Below are 22,378 nucleotides of genomic sequence, written 5' to 3'. Positions count from 1 at the left end.
CTTCGCACATAACAGCAACAAATGATGGTGCAGTATGTGTCCAAAATGTCTAGATGTGGGGAATGAATGGCAGCAAACTATATTTTGTTGATACCTCATGCAGTGAAGAATTGAGGTGGGTCTTAGTTTAATACTTAAAACAATGGTAAACTGGGGAGGGGCCTTAATTCTTATGATTAATAAACCTTGTACAGACTGAGACATCCTTTATCTCAAACTAATTTTTTCTTAGAGCATCTATGATTTAAAATTTCACTGTGAATGCCTACTTTCCTGTTTTGTGTTTTTTTAGTTTAGTTTTTAAATCACCTGCTTATGTCTGTTTCTACCTCACTGATAGTAATTTTAGTTCGGATTATTTAAAGGGTAGAATATGTCAATAAAATGCAACACACAAAAACCTTTTTTTAGTGTTCTGGCTGTTGCAATTTAAAATGGTAGGTTTCTGATAGCCATTTGGAGCTTTGTACCATCAAAGCCACTTTATTTTTTGTGTGAATCAGTGTTCTTAAATTCCATTGGATTGAAAGGACACTAGCTTTATAGATGTCATAGTATAGTATTTTGCAAAACTTTATATAATTATGTTTATAATTTTGGCCTTGCTACAGAAATGCATTTTTAAAACTATTCAGTAATTAATTAATTTACCACCCTCCCTTGCTGCTCATGGCGGTTTACATTGTAACTCTCATAGAACAGTACAGTACAATAGACATCTTGATTCAAATATAAACATATTTAATAGTGAGAACTAGTAATGAAACAGTGTAATTTAACAATCAACAGTTTGTCTGTATTGTGGTTACATTTTCTATTTGTGCACTTGATGGGGGCTTCTGGTTGATGATTGGTGGCTTGTTTACTTGTCTTGCCCAAAAGCCTGGGGGAAGAGCTCCTTTTTGCAGGCCCTGTGGAATTATTTGAGCTCCGGCAGGGCCCTGGTATCATTTGGAAGCTCGTTCCACCAGTTGGAGGCCATGACAGAGAAAGTCCTAGCTTTAGTCTTTGACAGACGACGTTGCCTGTGTCCAGGGATCAGCAATTTGTTGGTGTTGGTGGAACGTAATGCTCTTTGGGGTAGTAAGATCCCTTTTGGCCGGGGGGACATAGGTAGACAGGCAGTTTTTTTAGATCATCAGGGCCCAGTCCGCATAGGGTTTTGAAGGTAATTACCAGAATCTTAAGCCTGATCTGGTAGTCAACTGGTAGCCATTGCAGCTGTTAGAGTGTGGGCCAAATAGTGTCCCATAAGAATCCTGGCTGCCGCATTCTGCACCAGTTGAAAGGTCAGGGATCAGGTTAGGCCCATGTAGAGTGAGTTGCAGAAATCCAGCCTAGAGGTGACCATCACCTGGATCACTGTGGCTAGGTGTTCTGGGACCAGGTAGCATGCTAATAGCTTGGCTTGATGTAGATGGAAGAATGCCACCCAAGCTACTTTAGCAATCTGTGCTTCTATGGAGAGGATCGAAGATCACACCCAGATTTCTGACTCCGTGTGCAGCATCTATGGCTCTTAAAGCTGCTTACCATTAGATTCCTTTCATGGTTTTCAATTGGTAGCTTTAAAAACTGACAGTTTACATGGGACCATGCACTTACTGTGCGGAGTAAGACCTGATAGACTTTTGCAGAGTCTCAGTATCATATCAGACTGGCTACTCTGGCTACTTCTAAAGAATCATATAAAGCTCACATTAATGGGCCTCAGTGTGAGCCTGAGGTATAGAATACTCTTAACCATTATGTTTTCTTCTAGGAAAGTTGGCAGTTACGAAAGGGAATAAGTGATGTTGGAGAAGAAGTGGACTATGATGAAGAGCTGTATGTAGCTGGAAATATGGTCATATGGAGCAAAGGAAGTAAAAGCCAAGCTTCTGCTGTTTATAAAGCTTTCACGGTCGACAGTCCTGTTCTACAGGTATGGAAATAGAAATATTTGTAGAATGTAATGCAATTGTACATTGAGGGAATGGCGAGGGAGACCTAGGCAATAGTTGTCCATATTATTGCGTTAGGGAAAGTTCCACTGTGATCTGTGAGAGTTTTGGCTCAAATATGCAGAGGATTGTAGTCCTCAGCTTTTTATTCCAGCACCTATTTAATATTTTGCTTACCGAGAACATCTGTATGTTCTCTAACCAATTCCCTATCTACCTAACTATCTGAAAATCCAGATTTTCATTCATTTTATGTTCATTTTATGGGGATTCTGGGAGAAGAGTATTTTCAAAATACATTAAAAATAACTAAAATTTGTTCTCACTGAATACTTTGATTTCAGGCACTGTGGTGTGATTTCTCCGTACCCCAGGATAAGTCTGAGAAAACAGGAGGTTAGTTTTCATTTTGTTGTATTTGAGATCTGGAATTGAAAAACTGTCTAGCAAACACAAATTTACAAACTAGTCCTGTTTTGTGTTTTGTGAACAAAAAATGAAGGAAGTCATGCTTAATCTTTTCCTGATCTTTCAGATAGCAATGAAGTAGTAGAAAAGTGTATCTGCATATTGCAGAGCTCTTGTATAAATATCCACAGCATCGAAGGAAAGGATTACATAGCTTCCTTGCCCTTTCAGGTAAATGTATGTGTGTGTGTGTTGTTGTTGTTTTTAAGGTCAAAGAAATGCAGTTCTGTAGCACCCTGTGGTTGCAGTGGACCATCTTACCTGGGGTCCATGAGTCTGTGAAATCATTGGTCCCATCACTGTTTTCTTACACAGGTTGTTTTCTTTACCAGTCCATACACCTGAATTTGTAGTTAGCTTCTTTTGCCTCAGCATTACATAAAGGGACAGCCACAATGCCACAATTTGCCATCTTCTCTCTTCTTTTTCTCCAGCTAGTCTCTGTTCATTTATCCCTTCCTCCCATTTTATAGCCTAAGCTTCACACTTGTATTTTGACCTAAGCTTTCCATTCCTTGTCTCTGCTCCGTGCTTCTTAGTGAGCCCCTACTCTCCCCAGTCATGCCTTGCCTTAAACAATCCGGGGCCCAGAAAGCCATCGTTCTCCCTTCCTGGCTTGCTCATGGCCTCCATACCTTCTGAGCTTCCCTGGGGCAGGGTGCCAAAGCTACCCTGTTGCAGAGATTGTCCTGACTTCACCCTCCAGCCCCTGACCCCACCCTGCTACTGGGCCCAAGGGCTTGTACTGTCCTGCCACACATTCCCTTCTTTTTCCTTGTATATTGAGTTCTGTGTATTTTTTTGCTTGCACACAAAGGACTGCATGCTATCCTGCCTTTTACATGTAATATCAAAGGGAAGTTACAAACAATAGAGGAATGATTGTGCCTCAGAAGCTTAAACATGGAGTTGTTGTCAACAGATGGAATGCCATAGTTATTGGGAATACTAATCTGATCAAAATCCATAAATATTGGTTAGAGCACAGACAAGCAACTTATGGCATATGTACCAGATGTGACATGCAAGTTCTTTTTGTATCTTCACACGGTTCCCTGAAGCCATGTGGGAGTCATTTTCCTGTGTCTTTCTTCCTGGCCTTGAATGTCTTGTTAAGGAACCTTATCATTTGTTCTGCCCAATGTTCCTGCATCTTGATGTCACTTGTGTAGTGTAAACTGCCCCAAGATGACTTTTTGTGAGGGGCGGTATAGAAGTCCTGATCAGGGACTAGTGCCTTTTTACATCATTCCCTCCTCCTCTACTTAATCCTCACAACAACCACCTTGCTAGGTTAGACTGAGACTCTGACATGTCCAAGGTCATTTGGTGGGCTTCTATAGCTAGATTTGAACCCAGTCATCATGGGTCCTAGTCCAGTTCTCTAATCAGTATACTATACCAGCCCCTGACTTGTTACTAAAAATTAGTTTCTTAAAAGTTAATTCCATGATTCTTTCAGTTGAATGTGGAAATGGTTATACCATGAAATGTATTGAATTATTAGAATACTGGATACACTGTCAGGTATAAAGGGGTAGTACAGGTGCATTTAGCCTTAACTCAGATCCTGCTGACAGTTACTGAATATGAAGGATTTCCGTCAACAGAGTATAAACTTCTCCTGTTCTACTGCAGCCCTTCAATCCATGGAAATGTTTGAGGACATCCAACTCATTGTTGGTTGTGGAGGGAAAAGGTTGTACTATGTATGTGCCAGTGTCCTTTTATTGTAAAGCACAGATGGACAAATGTTTTGTTAATGGAACACTTTACCAACAAAAATGGTTCCCTCTTTTTCTTGTCTACAGGTAGCAAATGTCTGGCCAACAAAATATGGCTTATTGTTTGAACGCAGTAGTTCTTCACATGACGTGCCTCTAAATCCAACTAGGTAAAAAGAGCATGTGTGATTGTTGTCTGTACAATTACAGCAAAAAGTTAATTTCCTCAATAAAATTTTTGAATGAATGTCCTAAGCCATTATGATGATATTGAACTTCTTGGAGGTTTTTTGGCTGGAATCGTGTCATAGCTCTTGGAATGAATATAAACAAATTGATGCTGACAAAGAAAATGGTGCTTGCTTTATTGAAATCAGTTCTTCAATTAGCACCCATTAAAATCATGTTGCTTAAAAATAGTATCTGAATAAAACAAACACATTAAAAGCCTGCGCTGTCATTTCTTACAGCAGGATGCATGACTTTCCCTTCCTGTAAGGAGCATGGCATGCATTATGCAGGTTTTCCCTTCTCTGCTCCTCATAGTTTTGTGAGGTAGACTGGGCAAAGACAGTGCCAGGCCCAAGTTAATCAGTTACATGCTTCTATTGAAATCAGTAGGCTTGGAAAGAGGCAATTCTTAGGACTGCACAGCCAGTGCGTTCCATAAACTTGGTCTCCCTGGTCTTAGTCCATCGCTAATTCTTAAACTACTGGTTCTCCATGGAGTTTATAAATGGTTTCAACAGTAACTTCAGCCTTGTATATGGTGTTTCCCTATGGATATTGCTGTTTCCCACATTAGCCTCTCCTCTGCAAGCTGACTCAGCTCCTCTACTCATGAGGAGTACTGGGATCCAGATCCTAAGGAAATTTCTTCCAGCATTTCCTTTGCAGAGGGGAGGCTGCAGGGTGGCCAGTAGTGCACTCTTGCACCTAGTCCATGTCTTATGCTGGGACCACCATAGCTTGTATCGCCAACTTGTCAGTGCCTGCAGAGCATAGTACTCTTTGGGGGGCATAGGTAGTGAGGCGGTCCCTCAGGTACTCAGGGCCCAGACTGTGTATGGCCTTGAAGGTGATTGCCAGAACCTTAAGCCTGATCTGGTATTCAGCTGTTAACCAGTGCAGCTGTTGGAGTGTGGGCCAGATGTGGCCCCTCCAGGTATTCTTGTAAGAACCTTGGCTGCTGCATTCTGGACCAGTCAGGGATAAGGGTAGACCTAGAGGTGACTCTGTAATGTGATACCCAGAAATTCATTTGAATGAAAATCCTGGGGGAGAATCTAACCATAGTTAGAATGTTGATTAGTCATATTTCTGATATGGGCAGATCAAAAGATCAAAAGATCAACAGAATTTGCCCTTGTGGCCTTAATAGGGTTGAGGCATCTTTACATGCTTTGGTTGAATGCAGGTTTTTGGAGAATATAAGGGATGGTTATATTAAACCACTAACTGATCAATAGTCCCACTACACACTGGAATCCCTGTCTCCTTTGTATAGCATCCTAAGATCATTCTGGCAATAGCAAAATTTGTTTCAGTCATTTTAGCCCTTGTGTCCAAAAATGAGAATGAGCATCTTCTGTTCCTCAAGATTTGTTATTTGATGAGCTTCTAAGGGAATAAAAGAAAGGGTGTGTGTGTAGGTTTGGCTTGTGACCAAGGTATTTGTCTCAGCTCTTACAACAGTGCTTAACATGTTTTGTCATTTTTCTTTTTAGAGAACCTTTGCCCACTTTGTTTAGCATGCTACACCCACTGGATGAAATAACACCAATGGTTTGTAAATCTGGAGGTAAATAATGTAATTTTGTAAAAACAAGTAAAATCACACATTCAAGTTGTATTCAGAATGTTTGTCAGATGTTGGATGGTCTCTCCTTTGATTGCATTTAAAATTATGGTATGATTGGTATGATATGCATTGGGTCTGCATTCATCCAGTTTACCCAGTTCTTTACTGGATTCACTGCAAGAAGGATTAAAGTAGCTATTATCAGACAGTATTCTAAAGCTTTGAGACATTTTTATGGCTTCTGTTCTAAACTAAATAATTCCCTTTTGGACAGTATCCCTAAAGCACAGTGTATGTCTCATATGCTTTGTAAGGAAAATATTTTTAAATAAAGAAATGAAATACTGAATTCAGAGCACTAATTAGCTCCTAGATTTCCTCATCAATATAAGACGTTGTGGGGTTTTTTGGTTAAAATTCTAGCTTCTGGAAGGCTAAAATAAGCAGCTGTATATGGATATCACGACAGCCACAGTTTGGGCACCCCTGCCTTAAAGCAGTGGTCCCCAACCTGAAGGCCATGGTGCCGGGCCGCGGCTCCCTCTCCCCGCCCCCCCCCGCAGTAAAAAACTTCCCAGGCCGCAAGCTTGCGGCCCGGGAAGCTTCTTACTGCGGGAGGGCGGGGAGAGGGAATCAGGGCCGGCCGCGCCCGTGTGGGCGCAGCCCGATGCGCGGGCGCGGCCCGCATGTGCGGCCCGATGCGTGGGTGCGGCCCGCGAGTGCGGCCCGATGCGTGGGCGCGGCCCGCGGGTGCGCGCGATGCGTGGGCGTGGCCCGCGCAGGCCGCGGGCCACACCCTGATGCCCTGCCGGTCCCCAACCTCAGAAAGGTTGGGGACCACTGCCTTAAAGGATAGGCGATAATCACAATAGCTTTTTCATCATTTTTAGTGAAATTAACACGACCAAATTGTTTCCTCCAAAGCCTTGCAAGTGTCCATATTAGCTCTCCCTACACTTCCTCCTGCTGTTAGCACCACAGCCTTAAAAGGTAAAGGTAAGGGTATCCCCTGTGCAAGCACCGAGTCATGTCTGACCCTTGGAGTGATGCCCACTAGCTTTTTCATGGCAGACTCAATACGGGGTGGCCTTGCCAGTGCCTTCCCCAGTCATTACCATTTACCCCCCAGCAAGCTGGGTACTCATTTTACCGACCTCGGAAGGATGGAAGGCTGAGTCAACCTTGAGCTGGCTGCTGGGATTGAACTCCCAGCCTCATGGGCAGACAGCTTCAGACAGCATTTCTGCTGCCTTACCACCCTGTGCTACCACAGCCTTAGTTTTTGTCTTTTCTAAGCAGAATTAAACCTGGCAAATGAAAATAGAACAGAGATACTCTATTCTTTTGTATAAGGTCTGGGACTGGACTAAGAATATGCATACAGTACTCCATAAACATTTTGACCTTACCTGTCCTTGCACTACCTGAGCAAAAATGTGAACAAATGGAAGCATTGTTAAGATAGTGCTTCCAAAGTGACTCAGATCACACACAGGATACAGTCCAGCTTTGTTAAAATCAGAGTCTTGTTAATTTATTTAGTGAGATATAAATTTGCGCTATTGGGAAATTCTGAGTTAGAACATTTGGCCCCTTTCTAGAGAATGTGCTCAAGGCCGTTTACAAAACAAAATAAAATGATGTAAAAATTGTAAGTGTTTAACAAGCATTTAACCTGTTTATTGTCCATAAATAAACCTGCTGAACCAGACATCTTTGTTTCCATCTGTTGTTGATGTTTTGTTAATTTTCAGTACTAGAGCTTCAGCTCTTGTTGGCAGCCATAGATTGCTCACTTTTTCAGCCTATGCATGCCATCGCATAATATCTACAGTAGTCCCTGCAATCCGTCTTCCTTTTGGCATAATGTCTGCTGTGCCGTATTCTTGGAGGCTTAATCAGATCTTTCCTCTACTTAGCAGGCTTGTTTGGTTCTGCCAGAGTTCAGTATGTTGCTGACTACTCAATGAGAATTGTTTTCCTCAATGCTGAGCCTTCCATCGTTATGACGTATGACTCCACTCAGTGTTTGCACGCTATCTGGGCCCTTCGTAGAGTAAAAACAGAGGTGAGAAACCAGCTGCATGTGTAGACTGAATACTGTAATGTTAAAAACAAGCAAACTTATTTACTTACGTTATTCATAGTCTGCTTTTCTCAATGAGACTCAAGGGTCATTAAGATATCTACAGTCAGAACAGCTAATGACATCTTTCTAGGGTTGCTCCGTTCTGCACAAGTGAAGTGGAGGGCAGAACTAGCTTGGAGGTGGCCATAGTACCCAAAGCTTCAAACACAGATGAACATCCGTGGCTTGGGCCACACTTACCTGAGCGATCACTTGCCTCTTTATGCCCCCCACAGGGCTCTTCACTCTGCGGGTACTAATCTGCTGGAGATCCCTGGCCCCAGGGAAGTTCGCTTGGCCTATTTGGTCCTGGCCCCAGTCTGGTGGAATGAGTTTCCAGGTGAGCTGAGGGCCCTGATGGAGCTGGTACAGTTCCACAGGGCCTGTAAGACAGAGCTATTTCACTGAGTCTTTGGTTGAGACCAGAGCAAGTAAGATCAGAGGCCCCTCCTCAGGCTGGGCTAGTCCAACCGTCTATTCCAGTCCACAAAGCAAGCCGCCGCTACCCATGGTAGGTGGTGGGCTGTGGACTGAGGTGGGGGGAGGGTTATTATTTGCCGCCAATCATGTGGTTTTGGTATGCTGAACTTTTAATGTGGAGTTTTATCAGGGATTTTATCTGACCATTGTTACCCACCACGAGCTGTTCTGGTAGCAGCGGGCTAGAAGTCTAATAAATAAATAAATAAATAAATAAACATTAAAAAGATAGATTAGATTTGCTAACAATACCAATGAAAGTTGGGTAAATCCTAGGGTTCTTCCCCTAGCAACAGCCAATCAAACTGGAAATGAAAGGTTCATAATCTGTTTTCTAATCTGAGTAGGCTCTGGCTCAGTTGTTATGGAATGCAGTGGATATAATTCCTCATCTCATCAATTGCTGGAGTCCTCATGTGGTAGAATCTTTGTCCATTGCCTTGTTGGTTTTATACAACTAGGCTGTAGCTTGTGTTGTACTTTTCCATTCCATTTTTTTCATAAAGTGGCTTCTTTGGCTGAAGCAAGATCCAACAACCACAAGTGGATAAGCAGAGTAACGCCACCTAGCAGGAATTACATTTAAGCCCAGTCTTAGTTTGCTCACAAAGCCCAAACATAACCATCTCTACTGGATGAAATCAATGGTCCATCTAGTTCAACATCTTATTTCTCACAGTTGTCTGCCACATACTTCTTGGAAGCCCCAAGCAATGAAGATAGCAGCACCTTCCTGTTTCTGCCTCACCCTGCAATGGCGCACTGTCCCCGTACACGGAGGTTTCATTTAACTGGCTGGCTTAGTGTAGTGGTCAAGAGTGGTGGCTTCTGGCAAACTGGGTTTGATTCCCTGCACCTCTGCATGCAGCCAGCTGAGTGACCTTGAGCTCATCACAGCATTGATAGTGCTGTTGTAACAGAGCAGTAACAGGGCTCTCTCAGCCCCACCTACCTCACAGGGTGTGTGTTGTGAGGAGAAGAAAGGAAGGCAATTATAGGCCACTTTGAGACTCCCTTGGGTACTGAAAAACAGGTTACCAACTCTTCTTCTTATAATAATCATAATAATAATCATTGCCTATCCTTCATGAAATTGCCAGTGCTATTGGCCATCACTGTTGTTTGTTGCAATGCATTGTAAAACTTAATACTTCCCTTTTTCTTTTCTGAATCTAGTCCTTCTCAATGCCATCCGTTGACCCTCTCTGTTCTCCCCCAATGTTTGCTCTGTATTGTGCAGTTTTATAAACACCATGTCATGTCTCCCTTTTAATCCTTTTTTTCCTAAATGAAATGTACTCTTTCATAGTTGAATGATTATACTCCTGTTATTAGAAATTTCAACCCTCAGTCATATTCTGTGGATATGATGGTTTGCAAGTTTCTTCTGTGCTGCATAATAAACTCTGCATTTGTATCAGTAGAGACCAGTAGCACCTTAAAGACTAACAAAATGGGTGTGAGCTTTCATGAGTGACTACTTACTTCTTCAGATACTGCTGGAATGTGAGCCCATCTGTCTTTATACCTTTGAGAGTGGAGTAATTTCAGATGCTGGATGACAATAGCAGGCATAATTACAATCCCAGGTGAATGACAAAAGCAGGCGTGATTGGATTAGGTGTGATATACAGAGGAGCAGGATGCATGGAGAAATGAGCATTGTTAGTAAGACAGGTAACCCTGGACTAGGATGCATTGTCTTGAGTTATGTTATCAGTTGTAGTTTCAGCAGACTTTCTAATCTCTCGTTGAAATTCCTTTGTAAAAGAACTGCTTCTCTTAGGTCAATGACTGAATATCCTGGAAGGTTAAAATCTTCTCCCACTAATTTTTGATTGTGGTGGTTTCTAATGTCAGACTAAGATCCATTTATTCTTTGTCGTAGGGACTGGCTGTTTTCCAGTGTAGAGGCATTGTTGACACATGATATCATAAATCATATTAGAGGGCAAGCAAGAGTATGAACCAGAGATGGAATGGTTGATGCTGCTGGGCCCACTGATGGATCTATATGAGAACAAAGACAATGCAGTCTCCTCGACTGAATTGTGAACTAAGCTTTTTATCCTGTTAGCAAGGCTGATTTCTGCATGCCTTAGCATACCACACCTAATCCAATCACACCTGCTATTTATTTATTTGTTTGTTTGAATGTCTAGACTGACCTTTCTGCTGAACTAGACTTAGGGCAGTGAACGACGTACATAAGAACAGTACAGTTTAAATCACAATTCAGCATTTTTAAAGCATTTCTAAAACACTTCTAAAAACGCTAACTGTAGATGTAATATCCAAACCCAGGGTGGGGGTTTGAGTGCAGGAGGGAGGCCAGTATGATAATGTTATCATTCAGCTCCTAAAAATCAGTCCACTCTCAAAGATATAAGGACTGATGGACTCACATTCTACCTGTATCTGAAGAAGAAACCAGTCGTTGCTCACGAAAGCCTGCCACACATTTTATTAGTCTTTATTTAAGGTTCTACTGGTTTCTTGCTTTTTTCTTCTACTACAGACAGAATAAAATGGCTACCTATCTTGATTATCTGCATTTGTACAGCAAACCCCAGAGGCCTGGAAGTAGATACTGATAAAGGGTTTGGGGGGGTTTGTTTGTTTTTGCTATTTTTCAGGTATCTCCATTTGCTGATGTTATATCACAGCAGACAGTGCTACTCTACTTGAGATGTCTCTTAATAGCAGGGCACCCAGGAACATGTCATATTTTCAGAGTCTATCTGAAGAAGGTGTATGAAATTTGCTGCTCTAAATCACATAGGCTGCTTTATTTTTTATTTGTTTACCTTTCAGGAGCAGAGTGCAGTCTTAAAGCTTTCAGAACAAGTGGGAACCCCTCAGCATGCAGCCACAAGCAGTTCTTTCACTGTCCAACTCAGAAGCCTGTCTAAGGGTGATTCGCCTGTGGGTTCCCCTTTCCAGAATTACTCTTCTATTCACAGTCAGAGTAGGTCGGCATCATCCCCCAGCATTCATTCTCGTTCACCTTCCATATCCAACATGGCAGCCCTTAGGTAAGTGATGAGCTTGCATTGTTTCATTCCTCAACTTAGGGCTAAACTAGATGATAGCACATCCCTGAATCCATCACAGGGAAGCAGTTCCGTTGAAAAGTACCGTGGGGTCCCACTTTAGCTGGGGACCATGAGGCAGTGGGGGAGAGGCTCCTGTTTTCACCTCCACTGCCATGCTAGTGGGGGATACAGGAACTCCTTATTTCTCTATGGCATTTCTGAAAGTGAGTAATTCGATCTAAAATGGCACTATATCTCTATAGTGAACTCAGGGATGCGGTATTGTCTAATTTGGCTATCACATATGGGTTGCCCATATCTGCAGTTTACCTCTTTGTTATTGAAGGAGTGGGGTGGGAAAGATGACTTTCCTTGCTGGGAAACTTCCTTAGATTAAGAACCTGGTGCCACTCAAGTCCTTCTGAGAACATTGAGATTGACCCACAGTATTTGTCCAGTACAAACGTAACTGGGTATAAACCATGGAGAATATCTTACGGAAAACTTTGTAGCCTCCATGGTCTGGCTCATAGCAAAATATTAAGACAAGTATCCCAGATAAATAGATTGTACTAAATGAAGCAAAAATAATGTAATAATGTGTATTACTGGGGAAAAAAAGAAAAAATGGGTTGGGTTAAAAAGGGGTTTGAAAGGAGCAAAACATAATTCAAGGGAAGAAATACACACAACATACAGCACATCCTTTCAAATAAAAACAATGAAGTTTCTAGAACTCAGTTAAATACATGTTACGTAAGCTATAGTAAGTTCCTCAAAGCATGTACAGAGTTACATGTAGTATCAGGATGGCAGAGGAGTCCATGCCCCTTATACACTGTTATTTAAATCACCAGATTACACATTGTTGCCCTTGGAGTCAAAGACAGATCCAGAACTCCCAGATATTTATGGGCAATGGAATCTGGCCTTAAGTCATCCTTCTCTGTAAAATTAACTAGCTGGTTTAGCCAGTCCAATGTAAAGCCCCATCTCTGATATCAGAGACTACAGTTATCAGTCAGAAATTATTTAAATGATAGTCCCACCCCACAGGTAGAAGTTAATGAACCCTGAACTTCCGTGATGAACTTTCCAACCAGTCCTTCTATTGGCCAAAAAGGTTTGACGGGACAGCCCAACGTTGAATGGAAGTGAATGAGTTATTCTAGTGTAAACCTCAAGAGTCCAACATTTCACAGGCTCTAGGTGGTGCACTTGAGCCATACTAAGGTTTTAGGTTTTCTGTCAAACTTTGACATTTAGGGAACTGGGATTTCCAGATTATGACAAGCCTTTTTCCAGAGATTGATGCTCCCTTGTAGTCTCTCTTCCATTGTTTATCAGTTCTTCACTAGCCTTGAGGAATGGGCCATGAGAATTATTGTTGTTCATGTAGCACTTTCCTGACCTGGATGGTCCAGGCTAGTCTGGTCTCAAAAGCTAAGGAAGGTCAGACCTAGCTAGTATTTGGATTGCAATGCAGAGACAGTCAATGGCAAAACCACCTCTGTTTGTCTCTCGCTTTGACAACCAAATGGGGTTACCATAAGTCAGCTGTGACTTGACAGTATTTTCCACTACCATCTAATGCTTTCAGTATGCATAAATTCTGTGTTGACAAACAAAAATGGCAGGTTGCTCTGACCTTAAGGAACATACAGTCTAAATTTTAGCAATAAGGAAGAAAATAGCTTCCCTGCTCCAGCTGTAGCCCCAAATGCCCCTGAATACTGTTCCTGCCCCAAGGAGCAGCATTTTCAGGGTAGGGATAGAGTAAGAAAGATGAACTCTGCCAATAGAATGCTACGTTGGATCTAACCTATTGTATGGTGGGCCAATATTATTATTCCCATATTCACTGTGTGAAAGTTGAATGTGAAACATAGTAGCTTGTCTAAGGCAGGGCTAAGATTAGAATTTGGGGTTTATTATACAACATTAGGGTCCGCTAGCTTGAACCACTAACAGCAGTTCTATTACATCCAACTCATTGTGGAAAAATATTCACTCTCTGTTTGCAGCCGATCTCATTCTCCTGCCTTAGGGGTCCATTCTTTCTCAGGAGTGCAAAGATTCAACTTTTCAAGCCACACGCAGTCTCCAAAGAGGCACAGCATTTGCCAGTCTCCAAACAGTACTTCCACGGACTCTATCTTTACACCGGAAACGGAATTGATTGTGCCGGAGCTTTGCATAGACCACCTATGGACTGAGGCCCTCACAAACACAAGGTTCGGAAACAACGGTCTTAACAGAGTAGCATTTGCATTGTTTTTTCTACTAATAAAATCCTGCTCAAACTACAAATGTCCTGTGTTTAGAATAGATGAGTCAAGTAGTTGTAAATAGTTCGGGACTCATTGCTGTGCATGTAGTCTTGAACAAAAAAAACTGGGGTAGGGAGACCTCTCTGGGAAACCAAAGAGGGTACTGAATATCAGAGGCCACACAAAAGAAATGGCTGATATACTAAATTGTATGTTAACCAAATAAAAGTGCAGTAGTTAGTGAAAATAGTCCCTGTATACAAATACAGTGAAGTATGACCACTCAAATATAAAAAAAAATTAAATACATCAATTGACAGTCTGCTGGCTATTTAAGATACCGTATGCATGTCTTCTTCAGAACTGCAGAATAGCCTTGAACCATTGTTGCAAATTGTCTATAAAAGACAGTTCAATGTGATATAAGCCCTCATATTTACAGCAGGAAAAAATTATCAGCCAGTCATCAAGGATTAAGTATTTAAATCACATATCTGTAACCCATGAAGTATAACCAGTTAGGAAAAACAATAGAAAAGGAAGGATGCAATGAAAGAAGTGAAAGAACTCACACTAAGAAATTCAAAAATACCTGTGATCCAGTTTCTCATGTACAAGTCTGAACATCTTGGACATACAGGTTTTAAGTACTGCTTTGAAGTACTATTCGAGGTTTGTGTTTTAGGCTGGAAATTCCTAACAATTGGACAGCTTGTTTCTGCTCCAGTATTAGGCTTATTCTTTGTACTTATCCTAATTTTATAGCTTGTTGTTTGAATGTTTATAGGGAGAAAAACTCTCAAGCATCCAAAGTATTTATTACGACTGACCTTTGTGGACAAAGGTTTTTGTGCTACTTAGTGGAATCCCAGCTCCAGTTGCGGTAAGTGTGATCATGTTTGTGGAGTTACTTCTATGGCTGTCGTGGATTGTTGTGTAAATTTATGGGAAATATAACAAAAGAAGCTATTTCTGCCCTGTGCCTAGTAAAAATCTGTAGTGTTTGTGGTACAGTAAAATGAAGTTTAGTGTCGTGGTTCCTGCCCCCATATCAATCCCTAGTGTTAAATTTCTAGCCAGCTCAGTGTATTAGGACACATCTTGTCCTATAAAAGCAGAATTAAGGACTGAATAAAATAATTTATTATTGTTATTTTTAAAAATCAGTTAAATATTCTGCAATGGGAAATCTATCCATTCGGAGATCAAACCATGCTTTGAGCTTCCAAGTCTATTACCAGCAACCCATTGTTTGTTGTTGCTTATTTGCTTTCATTTTCCATCTGCTCAGCCCTTGATTTCTCGGGATCAGGGGGGACTCACTTCTCCAGACTCCCTTTTCCATAGGTGTAAGGATCTAGGCCTACAGAGGGCAATTTTTCTGTCTTTCCCCTGAAATGTCCCCTGCCAAATCCTGTTCTGGGGAGGGGCCCACTCCCTCAACAAGAGGATTGGGGGGTACATTTTGGGCTGCTGCAGGAGGCAGGACAGAGATACGGAAAACCACATTCTGAGGGTGGAAATTTGTGCCTTTAGAAATACCTAGGCTGGATTCCAGCCTAGAGGTGGAGCAGGGACTGTAAATCAAACATTATGTGAAATTCATAGTAAACACAAAGAATGATTGACAAAGCTTCAAGTCATGGTTTCTCCATCAGTGGAGGAATCTCCTCCATCTTGAGGAGGGATCTTTCTACTAAGGCAGGAGCATGTTAATTCCCATGACTCTGTCCCTTTCAATGGGAGCAGCTTTGAGCCAGGCTTTCTGATTCTGGCTTGCAGGTCAGTTGCAAACCTTGCTTTGTTAATTCAGAAGTCCTGCTAAGCCAAAGCTAAATTTCCTTAACCATCGTTTAGTGTATTGTTTGAACAGTGTCCCTGTCATAACAGGATGCTACTGCCCTGAGCCTACATGGGAAGGTGGTATAAAAATTAAATAATAATAATAATACTAATAATACTAATAATAATAATAGCTTACTCCATTTATAAATTCTTATAGGAAAAAATGGCATTGTAAATCTTGTCTGGTATTGTAAATCTTGTAGCACAAACATTTCTTATGTACAGTTTTATCTGAAATATTCTCTTTCCTCGTGATCAGCTGTGTGAAGTTTCAAGAGAGTAATGACATGTCACAGTTAATTTTCGGCTCGGTTACCAACATCCAGGCAAAGGATGCAGCTCCAGTTGATGTATGTATGGAACAGAGACTATAAATAACCTTGATATCTATTGGCAACGTTGATTCACGTACCACCTGCTTCATACTCTCTTTTGATATTTACAGAGCATTGACACAATGTTGGTTCTGGAAGGCAATGGGAATTTAGTTCTGTATACTGGAGTGGTCCGGGTAGGTACGGCGTTGTTTTCCGTTAACAACCTTTAATATTCTCGTATTCTGATTCCTAGATTGGTCTTCAGTGCATCTACATGCCTTTCAGTCTTGTGTGTCTTTTCCCTCTTTGATTTACTTTCTATATATTTGTTTTTTTCCTTCAAATTTTTCTTTAACTCTATCTTGGACTTGGACTTGTTTTTCCCTTCTTAGAATGGATCCTGTCAGTGTTGATTGCCAGCGGAAGGCCTTGGCTTGTGTACCCTATTGTTGTCTCTCCATAATAACTGGTTTACCACTGTGTAGGATGGGATGCTGGGCTAGATAACCCACTGGCCTGATCCAACAGGGCTGTTCTTATGTTCTCACTTTGTATCTGCTCTCATTTTTCTTCTGTCCAATATGTCTTCATTAATTTTCCTTCTCTATAGTTCTTATATAAGCTTCTCCACAATTCTTATTCAGTCCTCTCCATGCTTCTTATACAGCTGTATTCCATGTTAGTGTATTTAGTAATTCCTTTCCCCAGAGTTATAGTAGTTCTTCCTATCAATAAGCATTTTTAAAATGTATTGTTTTGGCATTTCTGCAATCCCATTGGTATAGCATAGCCAGTAAATTCCCTTCCTGCTTACTCTGTTCTCTGGGATGATTTGCCCAACACAACCGCATTTAACTTTAGAAGGGTAATTTCTCTCAGATGAGAAACTAAAGAAAAGGTAAGGAGGATCAAATCCTAGAATCTCAGATAAAATTAGGAAAGGTACAAATAGATATTTTTAAAAGGTCAACATGGATAACATATAAATAATGGAAGTAGTAAAAGGTAAGAAGGATTCCTTTAAGTGATGGAAAGCGAGTCCAAATGAGGGTGCATGGGTGTGGCAAACAAAATGCAAGTTGGTGATCAGACAGGCAAAAAGGGGCTATGAGGAACAAATTGTAAAAACAATAAAGACCAACAATAAAAATGTCTTCAGATACATTAGTAGCAAAAAACCAGCCAGGGAGGCAGTAGAGCCCTGGGATGACCAAGGGGAAAAATGATAACTGAAGGAGGATCAGGAAACAGAGAAGTTGAATGCAGTTTTGCCTTTATATTCACTGTGGAAGATGGGAGGTACTTGCCCACTCCAGAACTGCTACTTTTGGGAGGAGTATTGAAAGACCCAAGTCAGATTGAGGTGCCCCCCTCCAGTGGCTTGAGGGTACAAAATGCTGTTATCAAGACAGGGAAAATGTGGAGCAACCCACCATGTGGAAGCCCTGTTGCTGCTGCATTCAATCAACAATGAGGAAGCCCTGTGGAGGTTACCTTGGCATAAACACTGTCAGTGTTGAAACTGGGCTGCCAGCTCCCATGAGACTTTACACAGCCTTTCTGTTTCTTGTTCATTGCAAGGTAGGAAAGGTTTTCATCCCTGGTTTTCCTGCTCCGTCTCTGTCATTATCCATTTCAAACCAGATGCCATGCCCAAGCACTCCTTTGGACAATATCAACACTCCTTCCAAGCCTTTGAATAAGCACCTTGGTCCCTTTGATGAGGTAAGGCAAATAGAGCTTTCATTGTTGTCTTATCCTAATACCTTTCTGAGAATGTATGTGTGAGCATGAGAGAAGCAAGAGAGGTCGCAGAGGCATGCATGGATCTCCTGCAGTTCCAAGTTAAGCACAGAGTGGTTCAGGAATTCTGTCTCAACACATCATAGTGTACTTCTTGGCCACCAACAAAAGTCATGTTCTGCTTCTTACTGGGTTGAACCAAAATATGACAGAACAGTCTGCAAATTTCAAATTCTTCTGAACTGTCAAGACTGGATGGTAAAAATGGGGTAGGGAGGGGAAGGTGTCTGGTCTGCAGCTTTGGTCTGTTCAGGAAGTTTTGCAGACTGAATGAGATGAGTTAACTAGTTTAAAGCTGTACCAAAACTTTTTGAGAAAAAGGAGAGGGAAATTGCAGTTTGAGAATTTAAAAGCCAGAGATAAATCATATACATCTGCAGCACAAAGGCACAAATTCCTTTAAAGGCTGAAAGAAGAAGAGAGTCATGGTGGTCTTTGTATTAAGAAAACTGGAGATAAATTTAGATGGTGTATTATATATAGAATCAGTCATAGAAAACCTGGATAAATTTATGTAATGTTTGGTGGGCAAGACTCCCCACACCCCAAGTGAAATCATATCCCTGGTCATTTTCCTTTAATTAAAGAATCTCTCTATTAGATGACCAGTAACACAATCTTTTTCCAAGTATAAACACATTTCTTTCATTGGTCTTAGACTGGAATAACTGCATTTCAATATACACAGTCTAGGCAGTGTATCAATTGGTTGCTTCTAACAAAAGGTGCCACATATGTTTGTTTGTTCATTCATTTGTTTACTTTTTGGCCCATCTTTGTCCATAGACTCAAGGTGGGTTACATCAAATATAAAACCCTATTAAAACCCCACCCTATAAAACCAGCCAAAAAGCACAATGAAGATAGATAATTAAATCCGTCCCCTTCCCGCAGCCATCCTTACGGGTTGTTCCCGGCCCCAGGGAAGCGCGCCTAACCTCAACCAGGGCCAGGGACTTTTTGGTCCTGGACCCAACCTGGTGGAACGAGCTCCTGGGTGAGCTACGGGCCCTGCGGGAGCTTTCGGCATTCCGCAGGGCCTGTAAAATGGAGCTCTTCCGCCAGGCTTATAGTTGAGGCTGGGGCTGGCAAGGTAGCTCAACCCCCCCCCCCGGGTATGAGTAGTACATCATTTTTTACCTCCTTCCTCACCCCTCTAGTAGTACGGGTTGGGTGGGGATTTTTCTGCCATATTGGGATTTTATGTCTTTTAATGGGGGGTTTAATGGGATTTTATGAGACCTTGTAACCCGCCACAAGCTGGCTTGGGAAGTGGAGGGGAATAAATCGAATAAATAATAATAATAACAATAACAACAACAACAACAACAACAACAACAATAATAATAATAATAAATCCATCGGGAGGGGGTTTGCTAGTTGGTAAAGCATATACTGAGTGGGGCCCTTCAGTCTTAATCCCGGTGTCAACCAAAGACCTGGTGGAAGAGCTCCTTTTTGCAGGCCCTGTGGAACTTTGACAGCTCTGTTAGGCCCTCAGCTCTCCCAGGAGCTCATTCTGCCAGGTCAAGACCAGGACCAAAAAGGCTCTGGCCTGAGTCAAGGCCAGGCATATTTCTCTAGAGCCAGGGACCTCTAGCAGATTAGCACCCACAGAGTGAAGTGCCCTGCGGGGGCATAAGGAGACAAGTAGTTCCTCAGATAGGCAGGGTCCAAGCCATGAATGGCCTTGAAGGTCAACACTAAGACCTTGAACCTCACTTGAGCCACAACCAGTAACCAATACAGCTGCCTCAGCACAGGCTGGATATGGGCCCTCCAAGGTGTACCAGTGAGGACCCTAGCAGCAGCATTCTGCACCAGCTGGAGTTCCCAAGTCAAGGACAAGGGTAGGCCAGCGTAGAGTGAGTTACAGAAGTCCAATTTAGAAGTGACTTTTGCATGAGTCATTGTGGCCAGACAGTCCAGGAGCAGGTAGGGTGCTAGTAGCCTGTCCTGGCAAATATGGTAGAATTCCGTGTGAGTTACCCCTGTGACCTGGGCCTTCACAGAAAGGGAGGTGAGATATTAAGTTGTGCCCCAGCAAAGATGAGAAGGTGCACTTCTGTCTCCTTTCTGCTAAGCCATAGGACTTTCCATCTTGGAGGGATTGAGTTTCAGGTGGCTCCAACCATCCAGCGATGGATTCCAAACGCCTGGCAGATGTAACTGTGGAGGAGTCTGGATGGCCATCCATAAGGATTTAGAGCTGGGTGTCTTCTGCATATTGATGACAACCTAGCCCATAACTCTGGACCAGCTGTCCTAGAGCAGTGGTCCCCAACCTTTTTATCACCGGGGACCACTCAATGCCGGGGACCATTCAACACCTTTTACTGAGGCCCGGTGGGGGGGGGGTAGTTTACTCCTCTACTCTCAACCACTGCCCCAGCGCTCTCTGATTGCTATGGTAATGTTTAAACATCCCTTCAAAATAAGATACAGACACGCCACAACAATGAAGTGTGTTGTAAAGGGCTGGGGGGGGAGATGAAGTAAAGGGCCGGGGGGGGGGAGAAGGCGTCCTTCGGGGCCCACCTCCAATTAGTCGAAGGACCACATGTGGTCCGCGGCCCACAGATTGGGGATCGCTATCCTAGAGGACGCATAAAGATGTTAAATAACACGGAGGAGAGTACCGCCTGTGTGGGATCCCACAAGGGAGTCGATAGGGGCATAATATATCCTCCCCCAAAGCAACCCTCTGTGTCTGGTTCCGGAAAAAGGAACGGCCCCCTGAATCCTGGGCCTAACTCGTGATCAACCACATCAAATGCGGCTGACAGAGTGAACATCATGAGTATGGCTGAACACCCCGATCCAACTGGTGCCGGATCTGTCAGCTTTCTGTGTTTGGATTGTTTCTGTGGACTAGTTAGCTACCTATTTCCTCTGCCCCCTTTTTTAGCTTCAGACAGCCATTAGAACTTTCTTTTGCCATCCCAGAAACTTTGTGTCTGCTTGATGAACATGGAGCAGATGTATTTTTTTTTAATGAGGGTTTTGTGGAGAGGATTTAGGACAAAGAAATCTTCTGACTGAGGATTGGAGGATTTTGCAAGAAACTATGGGCATTCTACTTAGTCCATCAGTTTGTGCAAATGTTTCTGGGAGGTTTTCTTATGGTTGGCAGTCACATCTGGACTATTACCTCTCTGAAAATGGTTATAAAATGCTTTGTTCAATCCTGAATCTGGACTTCTGGGGACTGTTGAGAAACTTGCTAAACATTTCTTCAAAAATTGTTCCATTTTCAGCAGGGCCTCCTGTCTCCTGTTCCAGAACTGAGGGATTCTTCCAAACTTCAAGACTCCTCTTATATTGATGATTGCACTTTTCAGCAGCTTGCAACATTTATTCATTCTGTGAGAGATCCTGTCCAGAACAGAGTAACTCTGGTAAGCCTACATCAGTCACTCTCCAGTATAACGTGGTAGTTTGTATTTGGAGTGTGGGTAGCCTACTTGAAAATAATTGCTCCCCTGAGAACCCACTTTGGGCATGCCACCATTTCTCAACATAGTAAGGTTGAGGTAATTGAGAAGAAGGAAGACGTGCTCATCTGCTGTTGGCCTGAAATGGCCGCCAGCTGAACTCCCAAACTGAACTGGACAAATCTAACCAGGGGATCCAAACTGGGACATTTTTGTGTGAAAATTTGGTTTGTGCCCTGCTTTGTGCCCAATGCTACTCAGGGTGTCCTGAAAAACAGCATTTCCCAGAGCTCCTTTGGCCTGGGATGCTGCTTTTGCAGCCTTGTAGACACTGAGGAGCAGAGCAGAGCAGAGGCCTTTGTTGAGAAACTGTTTTCTTCACTATCAGATTAGGGAGGCTGGTATGGGGCAGAATTTAGGGATTCATGCGTAAACTGGAGAAGGGGTGCTGGGTCCATTGTGCAAGTGATAAAACCATCAGGAGCATGGTGGTTTTCCTGAAACTGGCATAGCGCTCAGGTAAAAGCAAGGTAGTTTTTACAGAGCTGGGGGAGTCATCACTTCTTAGGTTCAATGGACAGTTTTTTGTCAGGCTATTTGGTCAGAATTTTGTTTATCTCCATGATTGATCTAACTATTTTAAAATTATCCTGTAATTCTTTTTTGCATTATCAAAAGTTACTACCTATTGTTTTACCATTGTAAGCATTGTTGGACAGTCAGAATATAGACTTGGTATAATCCATCATTTATATTGTGATGTGTGCTGTACGATTAACTCTGCCTGGGACACTGCTGCTCTTTGTTTGACACTTGTATGTTCTTCTCATAGGATCTTAGTAATGGCTCAATGGTTAGAATTACCATTCCTGAAATTGCAACTTCGGAATTAGGTATGATTTGGAATTGAGTAAACAGAATTCAGTCTCTACTCAGAAGGTTATTTGGACATCTTAAACAGGACTTACTCCCAGGAACTGTGCTTGTCAGTCTGTTAACCAAAGGATAGAACTAGAGAGCAGGCTGCAAGTTTTGCTGCTTTCCATGCCTTCCTCCACACTCTTGCACAAGCTGTCTCTGCTTATTGGAATCATTGCCAAGTATTATAATATGGTTGCAGACCAACCAGG

At 42.3% G+C, this 22,378-nt stretch overlaps 1 protein-coding gene across 3 annotated transcripts in view; it reads left to right on the top strand.

The window, feature by feature from the left end:
- Positions 1 to 22,378, top strand: part of ANAPC1 (anaphase promoting complex subunit 1) — a 76,003-nt gene that overhangs the window by 5,478 nt on the left and 48,147 nt on the right. Inside the window, exons 3-16 of one of the 3 annotated variants that reach the window (XM_077336006.1) lie at positions 1,763 to 1,924; positions 2,288 to 2,339; positions 2,479 to 2,582; positions 4,223 to 4,305; positions 5,863 to 5,936; positions 7,856 to 8,004; positions 11,359 to 11,579; positions 13,604 to 13,813; positions 14,637 to 14,732; positions 15,954 to 16,044; positions 16,140 to 16,209; positions 17,597 to 17,736; positions 21,075 to 21,212; positions 22,081 to 22,141. In XM_077336006.1, coding sequence (XP_077192121.1) covers positions 1,763 to 1,924; positions 2,288 to 2,339; positions 2,479 to 2,582; positions 4,223 to 4,305; positions 5,863 to 5,936; positions 7,856 to 8,004; positions 11,359 to 11,579; positions 13,604 to 13,813; positions 14,637 to 14,732; positions 15,954 to 16,044; positions 16,140 to 16,209; positions 17,597 to 17,736; positions 21,075 to 21,212; positions 22,081 to 22,141 — 1,651 coding nt within the window. Of the gene's footprint in view, positions 1 to 1,762; positions 1,925 to 2,287; positions 2,340 to 2,478; positions 2,583 to 4,222; positions 4,306 to 5,862; positions 5,937 to 7,855; positions 8,005 to 11,358; positions 11,580 to 13,603; positions 13,814 to 14,636; positions 14,733 to 15,953; positions 16,045 to 16,139; positions 16,210 to 17,596; positions 17,737 to 21,071; positions 21,213 to 22,080; positions 22,142 to 22,378 lie in introns of all 3 variants that reach the window. The other 2 variants (XM_077335997.1, XM_077335988.1) reach the window with 2 other exon arrangements.

The sequence above is a fragment of the Paroedura picta genome, chromosome 1 (assembly GCF_049243985.1).
Source record: "Paroedura picta isolate Pp20150507F chromosome 1, Ppicta_v3.0, whole genome shotgun sequence".
Classification (NCBI taxonomy): Eukaryota; Metazoa; Chordata; class Lepidosauria; order Squamata; family Gekkonidae; genus Paroedura; species Paroedura picta.
This window is presented reverse-complemented; position numbering and strand designations above follow the sequence as displayed.